At 56.0% G+C, this 19446-nt stretch overlaps 7 protein-coding genes across 7 annotated transcripts; 3 read left to right on the forward strand and 4 right to left on the reverse strand.

The window, feature by feature from the left end:
- Positions 1-195: 195 nt before the first annotated feature.
- Positions 196-3221, reverse strand: BO82DRAFT_336663 (glycosyltransferase). The gene is made up of 11 exons (XM_025633359.1): positions 2990-3221; positions 2726-2938; positions 2523-2671; positions 2111-2472; positions 1895-2055; positions 1573-1833; positions 1407-1515; positions 1008-1355; positions 804-951; positions 621-738; positions 196-557 (listed from the first exon to the last, which is right to left on the reverse strand). The coding sequence occupies exons 1-11, from the start codon at positions 3180-3182 to the stop codon at positions 241-243; spliced, it is 2379 nt and encodes a 792-aa protein (XP_025491320.1). The 5' UTR covers positions 3183-3221; the 3' UTR covers positions 196-240.
- Positions 3222-3971: 750 nt separating this feature from the next.
- On the forward strand, positions 3972-4975 carry BO82DRAFT_383898 (RTA1 domain-containing protein; the record flags this gene model as incomplete). Its single annotated transcript, XM_025638053.1, has 3 exons — positions 3972-4140; positions 4195-4437; positions 4497-4975. 3 exons carry the CDS (start codon positions 3972-3974, stop codon positions 4973-4975), a joined length of 891 nt encoding a protein of 296 aa, XP_025491321.1.
- A 1031-nt stretch (positions 4976-6006) lies between these two features.
- On the forward strand, positions 6007-7700 carry BO82DRAFT_336670 (Zn(II)2Cys6 transcription factor). Its single transcript, XM_025633360.1, has 2 exons — positions 6007-6306; positions 6373-7700. Exons 1-2 carry the CDS (start codon positions 6220-6222, stop codon positions 7510-7512), a joined length of 1227 nt encoding a protein of 408 aa, XP_025491322.1. The 5' UTR covers positions 6007-6219; the 3' UTR covers positions 7513-7700.
- BO82DRAFT_416228 (uncharacterized protein) lies at positions 7688-9132 on the reverse strand. Its single transcript, XM_025639989.1, has 4 exons — positions 8755-9132; positions 8508-8695; positions 8312-8432; positions 7688-8250 (listed from the first exon to the last, which is right to left on the reverse strand). The coding sequence occupies exons 1-4, from the start codon at positions 9048-9050 to the stop codon at positions 7863-7865; spliced, it is 993 nt and encodes a 330-aa protein (XP_025491323.1). The 5' UTR covers positions 9051-9132; the 3' UTR covers positions 7688-7862.
- A 2880-nt stretch (positions 9133-12012) lies between these two features.
- BO82DRAFT_284701 (amidohydrolase) lies at positions 12013-15284 on the forward strand (the record flags this gene model as incomplete). Its single annotated transcript, XM_025631464.1, has 7 exons — positions 12013-13217; positions 13282-13399; positions 13455-13492; positions 13545-14416; positions 14485-14621; positions 14682-14765; positions 14847-15284. The coding sequence occupies 7 exons, from the start codon at positions 12013-12015 to the stop codon at positions 15282-15284; spliced, it is 2892 nt and encodes a 963-aa protein (XP_025491324.1).
- Positions 15285-15593: 309 nt separating this feature from the next.
- BO82DRAFT_284855 (putative FAD-binding monooxygenase) lies at positions 15594-16871 on the reverse strand (the record flags this gene model as incomplete). Its single annotated transcript, XM_025631475.1, has 1 exon — positions 15594-16871. The coding sequence occupies one exon, from the start codon at positions 16869-16871 to the stop codon at positions 15594-15596; it is 1278 nt and encodes a 425-aa protein (XP_025491325.1).
- Positions 16872-17046: 175 nt separating this feature from the next.
- Positions 17047-19388, reverse strand: BO82DRAFT_95595 (putative C6 transcription factor). Its single transcript, XM_025641690.1, has one exon. The coding sequence runs from the start codon at positions 19255-19257 to the stop codon at positions 17176-17178; it is 2082 nt and encodes a 693-aa protein (XP_025491326.1). The 5' UTR covers positions 19258-19388; the 3' UTR covers positions 17047-17175.
- Positions 19389-19446: the final 58 nt, after the last annotated feature.

Below are 19446 nucleotides of genomic sequence, written 5' to 3' on the forward strand. Positions count from 1 at the left end.
TTCTTGATGTAGCAACGATATCCAATAAGACAGTCTCGAGGCTTGCTTTGGAGGATAGGATACACATTTCCAGGGCTTCAGTACTTCATCGGCATTTGACGGAACTTGAAGGCGACCAACTTCAGATATGCCCTCTATCCGCATGATCAATCTATTATCAATATCCAACTTTGACTATATTACAATCTGCATTGCCCAAAAACACTCTATATCTATCAACGCCAGCCCCGCCCTCTCACTCTAAAAACTTTCATAAACATCAACCACATTCCCCCTAAACTCTAGGTTATGGATCTTGTCATTCCGAAACCCACGATCCAAATGCCGCCGGCAGATCGCCTCCACGTGCTCCTCGTTCCTGAGCTGGATCTGGTTCGCAGCGGAGGATCCCTCCGGAGAATCGCGTTTTGCTTGTCCTGCGACTGACGAGCCTGATTCCTTTTCCCGAGTCGCATCCAGTGCTTCGGTGGGGATCTCTTCCTCGCGACTGCTGTTCTGCCTGTGTGCCTTCACACTCTTGACCCCATACGCAACGCTATTGACCACCAACGCGGTACCTTACAAAGAAACCATCAGCAAGACACATGGGCACAAGAGCATTGACGGGGATTGAGACTAACTGGTGAATGGAAGCAGAGCAATATTCCCGAAGAACCGGGCGGTTCCGACCCCGACGTCCTTCGCGAGGTTGGGCCTGCCCCCACTTCGGGGTTTATCGCCGCCGTCGGCCATCGAATCCTGCGATACCCACAAGCTAAGTTAGCGGGTATTGAGAAGGAGATGGTTGCCTCGTCGCGTCATACCTTCTTCCGCAGCCCAGGGACCTTGCTGACCAGATCCGAGGCACTGACGATGTCCTTTGCGGCGTGGGAGAATCCATTCCAATAATCTTTGGCCGGACGTTCGGACGCAGTTTGCGTGGATGGGATGTTATATGGGCACCGAGATATCCTTCATTCTGAGTCAGGAAGGCTTTCATCCAAGTCAGAGTTGTGGTGAAGGCTTACAGCACGAGATCCGTAAGCTTGATGCGTTGCTCCTGCAGCAGGACGGCCGCCGCCTCCGCTGAGATCGCCTGTGACGGTCGGTTCCAGATCTGGTACATCGCCACGTCCTGCTTGGTCATGCTGCAGGGTTGGACCTGCGGAGGCAGCCGGCGATAGAAGAGCTTGATGGCGCTGGCGGCCCCGGCCTCGTCGAGTAGCTGTCGCTGGATCGCTCGGGTGGTCTGTTGGACGTCGGCGCGGAGGCAGAAGGCGATCGCCTGGGAGAGGGCATCGGAGGTGAGCTCGTTGGCGCGTAGTGGCGAGGCGGCGGCGCCGATTTTCGCGAGGGTCTGGCCGGTTGCCAGGTGGCTGGATGGGTTAGTATCCAAGGCTTCTTGCTAAGAGTACAGGGAGTGTTACTCGTCGGTCTCTGCGATGACCACGCTTGGTTTACCGTGCCGTAAAGCCGTTTTCGTGGCGTCTATGCTCCCGTTGTGGATGATTAGGGATACTCTGGGGAGTAGCCAGTCTGTTCGGAAAGTGAGTGATGCTGAGACCAGATCAAGATAGAAGACATGGAGCCTACCGCTGGCACTGGAGTTGACAACGTATACATTGGGATTGTCCAGCTTCGCACAGACATGCCGCCACTCTTCGGAGACAACAATCCGAAGCCCACGTGATAGGATATTTTCTTGAATGACTGTAGCCAGCAGATCCGAGTCCAGCATGCTAGTGTCCCGCATCGTGAGATGAATCGGTGCTGCGCCCGACGAGATGAAGTTGTCAAGATCCTTTGGTGGGCGGTAGGACTCTTCAGGCTCGTGGAAAATATAGCCGGACATCTCTGTAGGGGACGTTAGCCAAACTAATTTCCGCTTGTGATGGCCATAGAACGAGTCACTCACCATAATTGAGAGCCCAATCTCTCGGCTTCGGAACCAGAACCCTCGAAGAGAAGTACGTATGTGGAATCTCCTGGTCGATCATCAGCCTCCCCGCCACGGTGGGTGAAATGCTCATCAACCCAAGGACTTGTCGTCGGAAGATATTGAGGGGCTCCAGGATTCTGATGACCGCACGTTAGTCACTTCGAGCCGTCAAACAAGAGTCACTGAACTCACAAACGCCACGTCGACTCCTCAATGAACGCATAAGACAGGATATTTGCAGTTGGCCGATCGATATCCTCGTTGGGATCCAGACGCGCTCTAGGATGCGGGAAGGCTTTGGTAGGGCTCTGGGGCGTCGCGGACATGATATGCAGCGGGATCGACAGACGTTCTGCGCAGTGGATGTGGGCATGCGCGGTTGGGGTGGCGATAATCGCGTCCGCCATGAAGGGACGGGCCTCGTCTTGGTATGGTGCAATGCAGGCTTGCCAGCATCTTTTGTATGCTTCGAAGAGGGAATAGCGAAGGTTGCGGGGATGGCTCGCTCGGTTATCAGCCGATTTGACAGTCCGACCATCGGCTGCCCTCTGGCTCTGTGCAAAGAGTCAGTTTACATTCTTGGAATTCGAGAGGGAACAGCTACTCGAGGGGCGGAGGAGATGGGGGGGATGGCAAAGAAGTCCAGTCCGTGACTTCGTACTCGAGATGCGCATGAGACATCTGCAGCGATCCGGACGCGATGGGAGTCTTGTTGGAGTTGTTTTGCGATGCTTATGAATGGATCAATGGATTCTGTTCTGAAACTTAGCATTGAGATGAACAATGGCGGGACACCTGAGTCATTACCGTCGACAACCATCACCACGACGTCCAATGGTGGCGGGTTAGGGATTTCTGATTGGGGTTCACCACTCGAAGGAATGCTGCTGCTCTCTCCAGACTCGCTCCGATTCAACCCTACACTCACCAACCGAGCCTGCGTGCTCGGCCGCATGAACGCCTGGATGAAGGCAGACGTGCGCGAAGTGATGTCCGCGTTGATACCGAACTTGCCATCTTCTAATCTCAATTAATAATCAAGCAAGGACAGCTCTCTGCGAATCAACTTACTTTGCGGAGCAAAGCAGTAGTCCAGCTCCCGCGAGTCGTTTGTAAACTCGGGGGGGAAATCCGGCTCGATGGTCCAGAGGGACGCTTCTGAGGACGCGACTGAAGCACGCGCAGGCGAATATGCAGGCGGTGGATCTGAGTAGTCATCGAACATGCGGTTCTGTTGAAGATTCAAGGATTCCTTGGAATCCATATTGCAGTGTCTAAGGAGAAATGTAAGTGTCAGACTTCTTAAAAGTGGAAAAGGATTGATAGAACAATCCAATCTACATTTAAGCAATCTAAGTTAGGCTACCATGCATTCGACTTTTAGCCCTTTTACCCTAAGAATAGAATTATATTAAACACCAAGTAAAGTGCCAATTGATTTAGCTTTTTTCAATACACCGTGCATCGATTGCGGCAGGTGCCCTCAGCCGAACGCAATGTCTGTTCCAAACCGTGGCTTGGTCGTGGAGCGAGACGTGACCCCAACCATTGCCAAAAAAAAAAAAACTTTAAAGCTAATTGAGTCGTTATATAAGGGACATACAGGATGAAATCAAAGTTTGAACATGGCGATCAAGTGGGTCGAAACGTCCGCCGTGCTCGGGTTCGTACTCGGGTTCGGATCTAAGCTCAGAACTGTTGTTGCACCTCTCCGCGAAATGTGACCCACAGGCTCGGATCGCCCGCCAGGGAATATGAAGCTGAGTACGTATGTGAAGAACTTGCATGCTGAATCTATACGAACCCGATGAACGGAGGCAGAATGCGACTGCCTAGACGTTGGTGAAGTTTGGATCAGATGGATGAAAAAAATATCGAATGCTCGTCGGCGACGAGTATCGATCTATAAATAAGTGCACTTTGGACTCCAATGGAAGGAACACAATAGTGCACCTGCTTCTGATTATCTTTACAGATATTATATACATCGCCATTGTTTAATCAACGCTTTGCTGCACACAAAGCCCAGACTTCAATTTAATACCCATTCGACATGTTAGCCTCAAGATCCAAGCCCACATTCGTGCTCTACGAGTACGACCCCAGCCTGCCGGCTGCAGTCATCTTCGCCGTGCTGTTCTTCTTGACCACGGCAGTCCATCTTTTCCAGCGAGTGCAAACCCACGCGAAGTACTTCAACCCGTTCATTGTTGGGGGAATCTGTAAGTGCAGAACGAATCCTCAGGCAGTCGCTCAGTGTACTGAACACCCTCCAGTCCAGATAATCGGCTATATCGCGCGCGCAGCAGCGCACTTCCACCAGACCTCGACTACCCTCTATGCCATCCAGACCCTCCTGCTTTTGCTCGCACCAACGCTCTACGCCGCCTCAATCTACATGGTCTTAGCTCGGATCATCACCTTCGTCAACGCAGCCGATCTGAGCGTCATCCCTGTGAAATGGCTGACCAAGGTCTTCGTGTCGGGCGATATCCTATCGTTCCTCCTCCAAGCAGCAGGCAAGTCGCCCCTCCATCTAACCATGCCGCCTTTTCTAGTCTAACACCGAGACAAACAGGCGGCGGAATCATGTCCGGTGGCTCCGCGAGCGGGATGAAGATCGGGCAATGGGTCATCGTCGGCGGTCTCTGCGTGCAGCTAATCTTTTTCGGGGCCTTCCTCCTCGCCTCCCTCACCTTCCACCGCCGCATTGCAAGGCACCCAACCGCCGAGTCGGACAAGGCCACAGACCGCGGGCGCAGCTGCTGGCCGCGGGACTGGCGCGGCCTGCTCTTTGCGTGCTACCTCGTCAGCGGGCTCATCCTGGTGCGGTCGGTGTACCGACTGATCGAGTTTGCGCAGGGCAACAGCGGATATGTCATCAGCCACGAGGTGTTCCTGTATGTGCTGGATGCAGCGATGATGTTACTGGTGATGGTGGTGATGAACCTGTTTCATCCGTCGGTGGTGCTGCAGAGCGAGGTGCGCCATCATCGGGTCGGGTCGGAGGAGGTCGGGCTGCAGCTGGAGGGGCGGGGATCGCGCGAGTCGACGTGATTACTGAGTCGTTGGGGTGCTTCGTGATTTGCGTGCATGTTTCAATCTTTGTTTTTTTTTTTTTCTAATCTTTCAATTGTTTCGAGTGGTTTTTGTGGTAGATAGACTGTTCTGGATCCTCTATTTTGAGGATTGTTCATCTTGTCGGCAGAGATATCATGGATTGCTTAAACACCACTTAATCTTGAATATCTCCTTACTATTGGGTCATGCAGGTCCTGCTTTTGACCCGCAAAGATTTGGCCTTTTTCTTGGATTATGTAGACATGGTCAGTGGATATGCTGATTCTGGGCGAAGTCTTGGACAGGTTTAATGCCAGTAGGACCGCATTTTGTGATGTCTCTGTGCTTCGTAGAGAAAGCCATTAGACGCAAGACCCCCTATCTGAGCATTGAGGAGCTCCGTTGAGTATAGAAAGCAGCCATCTCCGCTCTTTCTTACTAGATACACATGAGCCATAGTTTTGCCCATGTTAAGCTACAGGAATAGCAGCTTCATGACAACTGCGTGAAATGGCCTAGATCTTGTCAGAACCTTATGAGCTGTCTTATAGACGACTTTGACCAAGAAGTCGAAGACCTGAAAACTGCTATTATAGTTAGATATATTTCTCATCTATCGTAGGCATCTTTCTATATTTTGATTCCAATCACTGAGGAAAGTTCTTGGCAAGGAGCCAAGTTGGGCGGGAAGGAGATGTACCAATCAGATTTATAGTTAACTGCATCTGCCGTGTTTGGCGGGTTTGCACCCGGCAGCTCGGGGCTAGCGTGCGCCAAGAATAGCTCAGCATCCAGGCTTCCACCATAACAACCCCATCTTCAGAAGCTTGTATTCGAGCTAGAAGAATCTGGATGCCTGGGACATCTCTTGATCTATTGTAGTATCATATATGCTATCAAAACGGGATCCGAATAGGCAGCCATGACAGTGAAACTGCGCAGCAGACGATTCGGGCGAAGAAGTCTGGGCAAAGCAAGAAAAGGGTCCACTCGACCCAGGGGCAAACAACACGAACTTTGATCATCACCTCAACTTTAAAACTTGCATGATCGGGCGAAACGTCGGGGCTGCAATGACAATCATAATGTCTTGCCCTGCTACGTGACCTGGCTCCTCTGTAGTGCGGTGGTGGCTAGCAAGTTCCGATTGCACTTGTTCAGCCGGTGAAACCGGGTCGGAGCAATCAAAGTTATTTTATCGCCCGCGCTGATTTGCGCGGGGCTATTCGAGCCAAAAGACAATGTCGGCCAGCTCCACAGTCCGAGGACGCCGGTCTCATCGCAAATCACGTAACGGGTGCCAGCAATGCAAGCACAGGAAAGTCAAGGTGGGATACTGAAACTGCTGCCCTAGAGACGATCTCACCGGATTAGTACTCTGACATGGATGACAGTGTGGCGAGGAAAAGCCGACGTGCGACAACTGCATGCGCCATGGCGTACGGTGTTCCTTTGCGCTCTCGACGCGACTGGTCGAAACAGCTTCCTCATTCACCGAAGCCACCTCCGCATCGAGTCGCAACTCGACCCCCGATTCTAGCGGTAGACGGAGTCCACCCCTCACATCCCCAAATAACACAGCCCTACCCCAGCCACCCTCCTCAACCGGCACCTCAGACCTCGCCATCGCCGACCTCGAGCTCCTCCACCACTACACCACCTCCACAGCGTACACCTTCTCCGCCAACCCGACCCTGCAGACGCTGTGGCGCGTCGAAGTCCCCAAGATCGGGTTCACCGCCCCGTACACCCTGCGGGCGATCCTGGCGCTCTCCGCCCTCCACCTAGCGGGCCTCCGCCCGGGGCACAAAGACCAGTACCTCCAACTGGCCAGCACGCACCACGACGCGGCCCTCCGGCTGGCCACGCCCGCCATCGCACACCTAACCGCCACCAACGCGACGCCCTTATTCCTCTTTTCCGCACTCTCCTCCTTCATCTGCTGCGCCAAGCCCCTCAAACTCGGCAACTTCCTGTTGTGGGAAGGCCACGAGATCGCCAACTGGCTCCTCCTCATCAAGGGGACCGGGACCATCGTCGCGGTGGCCGAGGAATCCCTCAAGAACGGACCACTGGGCCTGCTCTTCAGCGTGCACCGCCAGCCGTGCGCCCACGACTTCAACGACGCCGCCGCCACGCAGCACGCCTTCCTCGAGGACCTGCGGCAGTTCATCCTGGCCGAAGCCACAGGCGACCCGCACTGCCAGACCATCTACTCCGAGGCCCTCGATCACATGAGCCACTGCTTCACGCTGTGTCGCGATAAGGGGTGGCGGCTGGAGACGGCGGACGTGTTCATGTGGCTGCTGCGCGTGCCGCATGATTTCCTGCTGGCGCTGAAGGAGTACCAGCCACCGGCGATGGTGATCGTCGGGTACTTCTGTGTGCTGATGCACCAGCTGGAGTGGATCTGGTGCATGCGCGGCTGGGGCACCCATATCCTCTCGCAGATCTATGAGCAGGTGCCAGGCCCGGTGTACCGGGCGTGGTTGCAGTGGCCCATGGAGCAGATGGGGGTGTTGCCGGGGAGATGAGTTCTTCTCTGAATGGAAGGGGTGGGTTGGGGGGTGAACCGGTAGATAGGGCTGGTCTAGGCTCGTGACTTCGATGGCGGGACGTCGGGAAGAACAAGTTACCGGTAGGCAGTTCGTGAGCATCATTTTGCAAGTACCCGAGCATGAGCTCCTTCTGTATATAGCTAGGGGAACATGGGACCCGTGTTTGGAGTCATGTACCCCAATGATAATAACAAAAATATACAGTCCATGCATACATCATAGAGCCGCCACCCCCGCGGGGCTCTATGACCCCCCGACCAGGGTCCAGCCCTGACTGTTTAACAAAACCAAGAACACCCGAAGAGAGGATGCACGCAACAGGATTGCTAAAGATACAACTCCCGTCGAAACAGCGGCTCCGTGCTGGCCTGGCTCGACACGCGCGTATTCCGGCGATCGGACTGGGTCTCTGTGTCCGTGTCGCCGGAGTCGGCGATGATCTGCGTGTCGCTGAGGACGCGGGCCTGGGTCCAGGGCTGCGGCGGGTGCGGCGGCGGCATACTGCACTCGGGATCGGGCGGCGAGGGGGCCTGCGGCTTCCGTCGCCGCAGACTGTACAGGGTCGGAAGGTTGGCCGCCAGCGCGGCGAGCAGCAGCTCGAAGAGGGAGATGAGGCTGTTGATGCCGTTGTTCGTGGTGGTCAGGAAGGCGCGGGAGAGACTGGCCGCGGCGATGAGCAGCCCGATCGAGAAGAGCCCGACCAGGAGGAGACGTCTGCGGGGTGGGGTCAGTCAGAATTTAGGAACGCTTTCTTAGTGAGGGGGCAATAACGCACGTGGACCACGGTCGGTGTACCTGAATCAACCAGGGGATTGGGAGGAGGATGAGGAGGAGGTCGGTGGAGGTGTTGAGCGCAACGTAGGTGTAGAGTGACCCCGCATCATTGAGACAGTGTGCTGCAGATGGAAACTCTACTGTTAGAGAATTGCCCTACTCTGTAGCTGTAGCGGCGGCTGTAGCGGGTCACGTACCGGGTGGGCGTCCCGTAAGAACAATATTATACGCCGGCCCTCGGCAGGACACACTCCAAGCGACGATTGCAAAGACGAACGTCAGCGCGATATAGGCCCAGGCCAGGCGGATCCAGACGCGAGGCCACGGAAGACCACCCCAGACGCGTTGGATGAAGAGCAGCACAACCAATTTCTGGCCCCAGAGGCTACACCGGCACACGCGTCAGAGAACGCGACGACCATGATGCGGCTGAGGAAAACTTACTAGATGATATAGGCGTATAATTGCGTCGCGTAAATCCTCGTGGCTCTTCTCGCAATGGCCATGTCATGAGGCGTCGTTGGAAGTAAGCTGTTTATGTTGCTCTTCTCATATGCCGCGATCAGGGACACGGTCACCAAGAGAGAGACCATGCAGATCATGGTCACATAATCGCTGAGGCCGAAGGGCTGGCGTCGGCGCTTGCGTAGCCACAGCCGGGCGCCCATTACCGTCCACGCCATCGCGGCGAAGACAAACTCCAAGACGATTAAAAGATCGGGAGAGATGGTGAACCCCATTGTTGTGTCGCCGTGCAATTAAAGAGAGGGAGACCGCATATTGCTACTAAAGAAGTGTCAGGTTACAGGGAAAGCTTTGAAGGGACATAGCTGCATGATCCAAAGAAGAGTGCAGGGGCTAACGAATGTCGAATGTATATACACGCTACATACTTGTGCTCTGCGTATTCCGCACCGTCGGGGTCAGCACTGGTGTTCAGTGCTGAACCCGGTGGTATGGATGCAGGGATCGGTGCAAGCGGGCTATCCGAAGCTCCAGAACCTGGGTCCAGGCCATAGCCCCTTATCGCTGTCAAACAAAGAAATTCGCAGGATCATGAGCTCGAGCTTTTTTGTTCTTTACTTCGCTCGCTCAGCTGCGGAGGGGAACAGCCGCTCGAGGACCCCCAATCAATCCGTAAGACCAGGAGCTCATCAAGCGGACCCCGAGTCCAAGCCACGAATAAGATTTTGATGGAGCTCTCTTTGCCTACAATTGCTACTGTACTGCACAAGCTCAACCTCGCAACCACGGCTCGGGTAGGCCAAAGCGAAACTCTAGGTACTGTAACGGGGCTAGCTTCAACTTTGGCTCGGGCTTTCCCGATACAGTGTGGGCCAAGCGAGAGACAGACAAAGAAATGCAGCCGCCACGAGCGGTGATTCGTGATTGTGGAGTGATAGCTATTGCTGTGCAGTCTGGAACCGAGCTGAAGTTATGTCATGACTCCGACCAAGTAGGCGGTAGTTATGCAGCACTATGGGTCCCACCCAGGGGTTTGTGTGCTCACACTGTCATGCCATTTGCCATTTGACTGAAGTCACCATCATTCTAGTCAGTCAAACTCATTGATAGAAGGCCAGAATCTATTGGAGATGCGCGATAAGTCAAATTATGGATCTAGATCGCCAGTGCCGCCTTTTGCCAGACTAAGCCTGATCTAGGGCGCCGAGGTCGACACATCTCACTTTAGACCGACAATCCTTCAGTCATTAATCTCAAGGTTGCTCAATCTCCGGGTGCTATTACCGGGGACGGCACATAGCAGTATACACATCAGCATGGCTCCTCTTGTGCTGTTGCCAACAATTTCCGCCGCGTAATACACTTCCCATTCGACAGATGTTGGCGACTCCAATTCAAACAAGGTTCGGTGGCACTCCCGTGAGCACGCAAATGCAACCGTTCCTACATGTCAAGACACCCGACAAAAAAGGGGTAGGATGCCTGCCCTGATGTGCGTGACCTCTTCAATTACCACCTTCCTGTCAGGTCCCGCGAGATAGCCAGCAATTCCTGGCCATCGCGCACTTGGCGCGTCTATTGTGACCACGTCGAACATGTGTTTGGGATCTGCAGGCAGCTTTCAGCCTCGGTGCGTCTGACCTCAAAACTCGTAGATGCCTTGTTATTGCATGGACCTCTCATCGGCGCAGTGAGAAGCGTGCGGCCAATCACCCCGAGTCGGACTGGTGCAGTAGCTCCTCCTTCGCACACGAGAACTACTCGATCGTCGAACTACTGACGCATGGGCGTTTGAGCCGCGGAAGACACCCGTCGGAAAGTCCGGTATAATGTGAAACCTGGCTTGGCTAACTTCGGATTGAAGCAACCGACCCTCCATCAGACAGACCGACAACCACAGTATATTCGTAGATACCATTCGCGCCCCCTACCCCCCCTTCCCCTCCTCTTCCCGATTGTACCCTCCTCCGCGGATACAATTGGTCCAATCTGGAATAGACCTCGGGACGCGTCCGTGCAGCGATCCTTCGCACTGGGCCTGCGCGAGCCAAGGATCCATATAAGTTTCAACCATCCGAACAGAATGGGTTGGTTGGTGGTGCGAAGGAGCGAAAGGTTCGTCGTGGAAGTGCAGAATAGTGATGGGCCTATGAGATGTGACGGCTGGGAGCTTAATTGCGAGCAAAGCTTGAGTGCTGGGAGTACTACCCTTTTCGTTAGGGAAGGATGTTTTTGCTCCCACAGATAGATCAAGTGCCAGATTCGCGCTTCTGGTGTCTTTCGTGCTGGTTGAGTGCTATTGTTCCATTTGGGGGTAGTTCCATGTCGCCAACGATGTAGGGGAGGGAAGATCTATCTTTGAGCTTTGAAGGTTGGGAAGTGTTGGTGGGGATCGCAGACTTCGTTGTTGTGGGGGGAAGATGCGAGATACGTGACTAGAGTATTAAGGTACCCATAGACTGATGGCTTGAAAGTCCTTTCTTGCGCAGGTGTTCTAGTGTTGCTCGGTGCTTTGTGTGGATGCAGGAGCGCAGCAGGAGGATGGGGGTTAGTGAGAATGAGTGGCGGGAGCCTTAGGGCCTGAGGCAGTCAATTTCTCCGGCCCCTGCGGGGAATGTTGTATGCCAAGCCCCTTCAGCCGAGCATGCGGGGATCAGAGATCAGGTCAATGCCAGCGTCAGGCTACAACAACCTTCAGCATGTATCGGGCCCAGTGGTGAAGCTGGAACCTGCACGGAGTCGCACCCTAGCAGCCACCGTCTAAGTTCGACCAATGGCATGCCTAGTTTTGACCTTCGTGAACTATCGTGTGAACAAGTTGGTGCTGGAAGACGGGGAGTCCAGTCTCCAGCCATAACTGAGCGACGATACGCTTATCGGAAGGCTTGTCGGAGGGCTTTTCGGCCACCGTCGGAGCTCCATTCACGTGACCGGCTGCATGTAAACAATGACTCAGCCCAGTCTGGAGATCGACTGAAAGTGACATGTAACTTAAGAAAATTCTTGAATTCTTTTTCTTTGGGTTGATCAAGCTAGAGATAGAACATAATGCTCACTATACATCTGCATCATTGGGAATAGAATATGTGCAAGAAGGTCCAAAGGCTCTTCACCGACTGATAACGCACTTTCGACCCACAGTCACGCCAGCGGTGCGGGCAGTCCTATAACTATTGCCCGCCCTACACTCCCACCGCAATCAAGGGACGAATTCTCCACCACCTGTGGCACCGCAGTATGACACCCAAGAGCGGTCTCCGGGGCTATCCCGGTCCAGTGATCCACGAGCCAGCTCGTCCACCACGCCGCAAATTCCTGAGACGCTGGCGACGATCCATTGGAGGGGTTGCTTTGGTCGCAACACTGCTGCTAGTCTCCATCAGGTCCCCTGCAGACCTACTGACACCCACCACCTCTGCAGCGACCAAACGGGAATTCTACGAAGGACTGCAGAGATGCCATGAGGTGTATGATCGAGGCCTCCGAGAGCCTGTGGCATCAACAAGCAGGGTCAATCCCCGCTGGAACCCCGTCGCAGGCCAAAAAGAAGCCATCGTCATCCAGAATGCGACGCTTTTCGACGGGGAATCTATCCTCAACGACCGGGTTGATATCATCTTCGACGCGGGGGTGATCCGCTCCGTGCTCCCGACTTCGCAGCACACTTCTTTGCCAGCCAACGCCCAGGTCATCGACGTGCATGGTTCATTCGTCACCCCCGGTCTGGTGGACATGCACTCGCATCACTTGCTGCTCTCCTTCCCGCAGCTCCCGGCCACCAAGGACGTCAACGAGAGCCCGCTCCTGGGACCGCTGACCTCGTTCGTGCGTGCCGTGGATGGGTTCAACCCGGACGACCCAGCCATCAAGATCATTGCCTCCGGAGGCGTGACCTCCTCGCTGATCCCCCCGGGATCGGCAAATGTTATCGGCGGCGAAGCCTATCTGGTCAAGAACCTTCCCCGATCCGGCCCAGATGGCGAGCCGGTTATCGAGGAGTTACTCCTCGACCACGGCATCCCCGAGGCGCAGCGCCAGCGATATCTCAAGATGGCGTGTGGGGAGAACCCCCGACGGTTCTACGGCCACACCCGCCTCGGTCTCGCCTGGCTGCTGCGGGAAGAACTTAATAAAGCACGAGCGCTGCACGGCCGCCAGACGGAGTGGTGCCAGGCTGCAGTCCAGATACAGGAGAGCAGGGTTGGGCAGAGTCAGCAGATCGCCAATTTTATCGACAGACAGGGCAAGCGACCGGAAGAATTCAAGCTCGACACTCTGGTCGCGCTGTTGCGCGGAGAGCTCAATCTGAATGTGCACTGCTATACCCCCGATGATCTGGAGCGCATGCTTGCCGTGCTGCATGAATTTGGGGTGCATCCGCGGGCGTTCCATCATGCCTTGTCGGCGTGGCAGGTGCCTGAATTCCTCAAACATCTCGAAGAGTGCGTTACAGCACCGTCAACCTTTATGTCACGGATCGAAATGCTGATTCCAGTTGGCTCGCAGAAACATCACCATTGCCACGTTCGCCGATAACGGCCTGTACAAGGCCGAGGCCTACGAGTCGAATCTACGAGGACCTAAGATTCTGGATGAGCACGGTCTCCGCGTGGCCCTGAAATCGGTGAGTCCCGATGTCTATCTCTCAATAGCCATGGCTCATCAATCTGGGTGTCTAGGATCACACAGGAGAGGGAAATTATGCGAAGTACCTCCTGTAAGTGGCACACAGCCCCTTTCTCCACATTCTCTGCCTAACATCTGCATAGCGACCAGGCAGCGGTCGCATACTCCTTCGGCCTACCCGAAGAAAAGGCCCTGCAATCAGTAACCTCGATCCCGGCTCGCTCCATCCAACAGGACCACCGGATCGGCTACGCGCGCCCTGGCTATGACGCCGATATCGTCATCTGGGATGACCATCCGCTGCAAGTAGGCGCCACTCCGATCGAGGTGTTCATCGACGGTCGCGCCGTGCTGGAATCGCCTGCCTTACCATCAGTCCAAGATGAAGATATCGTGGGACAAGCCGCACCAGCCGTCCGACCCTCCGTCACCACAGCGGAGCGGGACCGCGTATGCGCACCCGTGCGCGACAAATCATCCGACACGAATATCCTCATCACCGGCATCCAGCACGTCCTCCTCAACTCAACCATAACCCAGGTCCCCACAGAGACAGCCCAGGACACGGTTCTCTTGCTCACAAAGAACCAGATCGCCTGCCTCGATACCAAGTCAACCTGTCTCGCGCAGACCACCCGCAAAGCCCTCACGCAGATCGACCTGAAGAACGGATACATCACGCCGGGCCTCGTGGCCTTCGGCAACAAGCTGGGCATCGAGGACATCGCCTCGGAGCCGTCCACCGGCACCGGCAAGGACGTCAAGGGCGCGGCTGACCCGCTGAACGAGCAGAAGAGCGTGCATTTCGCCAAGTACGGGGTCCACCTGCACGGCCGCGCCTTCGGCCGGGCGCAGATCGGCGGCGTGACCAAGGCCGTGACCCCGCCGCTGAGCGCGGGCATCGTGCAGGGGGTCAGCGTGGGGGTCCGCACCCACGAGCGGGCGACGATCCTGGACGGAGGGATCTGGAAGGATGACGTGGCGCTGCATTTCACGGTGGGACAGTCGGCGAGAAGTGAGTTCCTCCCCGAAACACGCTCCCGTGGTCCAAAATCATAGAGTAGCTTACGCGTATCCTGGTAGACGACAATACCCCCACCGTCTTGTCGGGGATCGAACGGCTGCGGCAGGTGTTGGAGCAGGGAGGCACCGAGAGCTCGGGGGTTTACGCGCACGCGGCGAACGGGTCTCTTCCGGTGGTTGTGCATGCTTTCCATCAGGTATGTCTTTCACGTATGACCCTTAGAACGACTGAAAATGGTCAAGCTAACCGGGACCAGGACGACATCGCCCAACTCGTCCGCATCAAAAAAGACTTCCCACACATCAAGCTGGTCCTCTACGGCGGCCACGGTGCCCCTCTGGTAAGACCCTCTCCCTCCCTCCCTACTTATACTCAATCTCATCGTGTCCCGCATAAACAACCCACCCTAACCAAAGTACAGGTCGCCCACCACCTCGCCGAAGCCGCCATCCCCGTCATCCTGACCGGCAACCGCGGCGCCCCGGACCGCTGGGAGAAGAAGGATATCCCCGTGGGGCCCCCGCTGACCGAGAGTGCCGCGAAGACGCTCCTCGACGCCGGCGTACAGCTCGGTCTGGCCCTTGTCGGCGATTCGGGGGTCCACGCGCTGGCCCAGCACGCGCAGGCGGCCGGGAAGCAGGCGGGGTTGACGGACCGCGAGGCGATCGCGCTGGTGTCGACGAATCTGGAGGAGATTCTGGGGCTGCGTCGCGCGGGCAGTGCGGAGGAGGCGCATGTCGGGGACTTTGTGGTTTGGGAGGGCAATCCGTTGCGCGGGGAAGGGTCGGTGGTTGTTTCGGTGCTGGAGGGCGGGGAGGTCGCGGATTGTTGGCCGGATAGAGTTGGGGCTGTTTTGTAGGGAGGGTTGCGCCTGGGAAACTGTTTGGGTGTGAGGTGGGAGATTGGGGTTGAGTTGATGCACGGTCATATGTTGCAAAGCTGTGTTATCTCTGTTGCGGCAGTCATCCCCCCTGCCATGTTTTTCGAAGTGAATTAAATCATGTGAGCTTAGCTGTTTGTCACGGTGCGCTTTATAGGAAACCCGTCGACTATTCTTCGTCCCCGTTGCGGGCTGCAATCAGTGAGAAATCCTTAAATGAGTTGAAAATATAGTCTATAGATGACACACAGCCATAACACAAACCAGACCCCGCAACTGCGCCTGCGCCTACTCCTCCCATTGATACTCCGGCAACTGATATTTGTCCGTATTGGCAAACGATCCCGCAAAGAACTTCTGGGTGAGCTCCAGAATCCCACTCCAACACAGAAACGCAAAGACCATATTGCGGAACCACAGGCCCCAGGCTGTCTGCGGTGTAAAGATGCTGGGAAGAAATCGGGGGACCTTCTGCATGTCACCGATCAGAGGCCGCATGACATCCTCATACCTGCGGAGGGCACCCGCGAGATCGCCCTTGTGCTTGCAAACCTCCCCGGCCAGTACATAGGCCCCCGCCATGGCAAGACTTGTCCCGGTGCCCGTCGAAGCGGCGTACCCTGCATCCCCGACCAGCACAAACCGGCCCCTCGACAGGTGGGGCAGCTTGACATGCACGATCTCGCTGGCGTAGAAGTCCTCCGCCTCCATCATGTCCTGGATCACCTCGTCGCACTTCCAGCCGGCGCCACGGTAAGTCTGCGCGACGAAGTTCTTGAGTGCATTCTCGCCGTGTTGCATCGCCTCCCGGAACGGCCTTGTAGCATCGCTACCGTGAGTTGGCGGCTGGTGCTTGATCATGACCACCCGATTCACGCCCCAGGGGTCAGGCGCAGCGGCGATGAAGCGGCCGCCTATGGCATTGTACGCCTTCCCGATGTTATCTGCCCCTTCGAGGAGATCGTGCTTGATGGAGAAGTAAGCCGCCCAGCTGCCGGTCGGGACGAGGTGATCGCGCACGCCGACCCCAAACCCTATCGCGCGGGTCCGCGAAGTTGCCCCGTCGCAGGCCACGACGAGATCAAACTCCGCAGCAGGGGTGCCGTTGGCGAACTCGACCGTCACGGGGCTGTCCTCGCCATTCTTCTCGTTGGGCTCCTGGATCGAGACGACCTGCTCGCCAAAGATATAAGTGATGTTTGGATTCGTTACGGTCCGGTCGTACAGGAGCCGGGACATGTCCCCTCGGTAGATCTCATACTCGGAGACAAGGGACTGTTGGTCGGGATCTCCGGTCGTGGATATGATTCCGTACGGGCAGCCATCAGAGCGGACGAAGCCAATTCCCTTCAGCGGAATCGTCTTGGCTCGCACGGCCTCCTCCATCCCGGGCATTCGTCGCATTACCGTCACGCCAACGGTCCGGATGTCGATATTCTGGCCGTTGGTGCGGAGTTGGGGGAAGCGCTCGATAACGGTGACCTTGGCTCCGGCTCGGGCGAACCAGTAGGCGGCAGTTGGGCCGGCGATCGACGCGCCCACGATGAGGACTCTGAGCTGCGGCATGATTCTTGGATTCGATTGAATGTCGATGTTGTTTGCTGTGATTGAACAGTGATGGCCATGAAGGGGTTTTTTATACTAAATGGCCGCTGGTGGAGGGTTTCCTGATTGGCTGGATGCTCGGCCGCGGATGAGCCGAGAATTTGACCAATGAACGATCGGATTGGACCGGGATTGGGGCAGCTTTGAAGGTCCGTTTCCAGCCTTGCTGCGGAACCGGGATGGACGAGATTCCGACTCCGTGTCTGATATCATTTTCCCATGATAAATCTTCTCATTGTAGCAAGGTCTTCATGGATCCATCATCCTATCCATCCTCGTATCCTTGGTGGTATTGGATCAACTGATCCCAGAAAGCCCAGTCTACGGCATCGAAGTTGATACCATCGCCCATCTCTCCATCTATACTCTCAGCCACCGGACCAAGCATCGCATCCAAGTCAGTCGCAGACGGCGCCCTCGAAATCGCCGGATCGTCCCTGTCATCTTTTGCATTTCGTATTGCTGCTGGAGTCCCCTCCATAGCCTTGCTCTTCGCCATTCGTAACGAACGCGCAGTCGCAATGAAACCCGGCTCTGTTCCGGTCCCACTTGGCGCATGAGCATCCCAAGCTTTGAGCGTGAGTCTCCGCAGTGCCACATACAACGGCTTCGTACCCAGAAGCTCATCATGATTACAGTAAACCTGCTCAACCTTCTTCCACGCCCCTTCAACCTCCACCGGAGAGAGAACGCTGGCTCGCGTCCACAGGGTCGTCAAGACGGAGATGAACGAATCGAAGGTGCCCCAAAGAAAGAACGGCCGGACATGCCACCGGTATCGCTCCAAGCCCGAGTGGGCCGACACTGCCGCATCCGTATCCAAGATCTTCTGGGCGAGATGAAAGACCTCCCGCATCTCCGCCTCCGTAGCAGTCTGATTCCGGACCCTCGTGAGCCTGACACGCAGTCGCATGGCGGTGATGCCCGCGCGCGCCAACCCGACCGTCAGAAAATGCAGCGGGTCCACGATATCGCAGTAGCGGATATACTTATCCTCAACCTCGCGTTCAGCGGCACCGATGACCGACTCGGCCTCGGGCAGGCTGTCGAACTTCCACGGCCCAGTGCTGCTCAAGTGCGGACTCATGCTCGCGAAGAATCGCCCGACGCAGGCGCGCGACAGACAAAATATCATCTGCGTCGCGCCTTGTTGCTCCCGCGGGGCCTCCGTCATGCCGGGCCAGATCTGCTCATCGTTGATGTTGCGCGGGAGCTGGGTGTCCCACGCGTCGGGCGGGATGAACACGACGGTGCCCGCCATTTGACTCGCTCTGCCGTCGAGGGGTATGAGTTGGTAGAACAGCCGTCGCCGCATCTGAACATCGAACGGGGACATTCCCAGCTTCTCTCCGTCTTGGTGGAGACCGATCCGCTGTCCGATCCGGACGGCGACACCCGTCAGGATCCAGTACGTCTGCGAGTCGTAATATTGGCGACTGGAGAGGAGGAATAGGACTAAAGCCTGTAGGACCTGGATGTCACTCGTTTTAAGAAATGCGGCATTGACCAGCGCTTGTTGCGCGGCGGAATGATATCGTCGGCTTAAGGTACTGCGTGGCTGGCCCAGCTTTTGTTCGCAGTCCTCGTCTGTCATCGCGTAGACTGCAAACTGATAGATGGCGAACACAAGGCATTCATCTGCATCTGACGCTAGCTCGGGATGATGCGAAACCCTTTCGATCATCGCAGAGGTGGAGGGAATGTGGAGGATCTTGCAGAACGGTTCGACGCTTTCGACATGCATGTGCCACAGCAGCAGGGCCTCTGTGTGAGTCGGGTGGTACTGCAGAAGCGAACGCCGAGAGCCCATGAGCGCATCGGTCAACGGATCAGACACCAAGCGCTCGGATGTAATGGTCATCTCCCGCTGCTCCTGCTCTTCCTCTTCGAAAACGCGTCGCACCTCCTCTTCGCCGAAATTGTTCCACGGATGCCCGCTGACATATCTCGACGTGCCCTTTGCGGCAAGCACCCTACCAGTCGTCGAGGCTGCGGGCTCGGTATAGTGAAACGAAATCGGGTCTGGCGAGATGCCACTCACCCTCGTCTGTGTGTCTGCGTCCAGCAAGCCGTGCTGCCGCAGAATACGCTCATATCGCGCCACTCTGTCTGCGAGGTCCTCACTCGCCTTGCGCTTCCGCGTCGGAGGGAACGGCACTTGGTATGAGCACTCGTGGTTGCCCCTGCGGCAGCTGGAGCAACGAGGCGTCAGCCTGTCGCATTTTACCTTGCGTCTGACGCAGGTGCGGCAGGTGTATGACATGGTGGTGGGGCTTGACGGGGCTGCTTTACTGCAGGGATCGGCCCCTGCAGGTGCCGGCAGTATAGCCCTGGCGTTAGCATGCATTCCGGGCTATTTGTTCCCAAAGAAACTTCATGGTCCGGGAGACGAATGCTCTGCGGTTGGGTATTATCGTCCCCATGAACCACCAACGGGAATCCGTCAGCACTAGCATGATTATGTAATACATGATTGATTCTGCTTGGTGAGGATCTGAAGGATCCTGTGCTTTCGGACGGAAAATTCTACGAAAGG

Source organism: Aspergillus uvarum (assembly GCF_003184745.1).
Source record: "Aspergillus uvarum CBS 121591 unplaced genomic scaffold BO82scaffold_31, whole genome shotgun sequence".
NCBI classification, from domain to species: domain Eukaryota; kingdom Fungi; phylum Ascomycota; class Eurotiomycetes; order Eurotiales; family Aspergillaceae; genus Aspergillus; species Aspergillus uvarum.

Coding starts and splice junctions, on each gene's coding strand:
- BO82DRAFT_336663 (XM_025633359.1), bottom strand. CDS start 3,182: ATGGATTCCAAGGAATCCTTGAATCTTCAACAGAACCGCATGTTCGAT. Junction 1,516..1,572: donor TGTCAACTCCAGTGCCAGCG/GTAGGCTCCATG, acceptor CTTTCCGAACAG/ACTGGCTACTCCCCAGAGTA. Junction 558..620: donor TGCTCTGCTTCCATTCACCA/GTTAGTCTCAAT, acceptor TTTCTTTGTAAG/GTACCGCGTTGGTGGTCAAT.
- BO82DRAFT_336670 (XM_025633360.1), top strand. CDS start 6,220: ATGTCGGCCAGCTCCACAGTCCGAGGACGCCGGTCTCATCGCAAATCA. Junction 6,307..6,372: donor GCAAGCACAGGAAAGTCAAG/GTGGGATACTGA, acceptor CATGGATGACAG/TGTGGCGAGGAAAAGCCGAC.
- BO82DRAFT_416228 (XM_025639989.1), bottom strand. CDS start 9,050: ATGGGGTTCACCATCTCTCCCGATCTTTTAATCGTCTTGGAGTTTGTC. Junction 8,696..8,754: donor TTATACGCCTATATCATCTA/GTAAGTTTTCCT, acceptor GTGCCGGTGTAG/CCTCTGGGGCCAGAAATTGG. Junction 8,433..8,507: donor TCTTACGGGACGCCCACCCG/GTACGTGACCCG, acceptor TTCCATCTGCAG/CACACTGTCTCAATGATGCG.
- BO82DRAFT_95595 (XM_025641690.1), bottom strand. CDS start 19,257: ATGCATGCTAACGCCAGGGCTATACTGCCGGCACCTGCAGGGGCCGAT.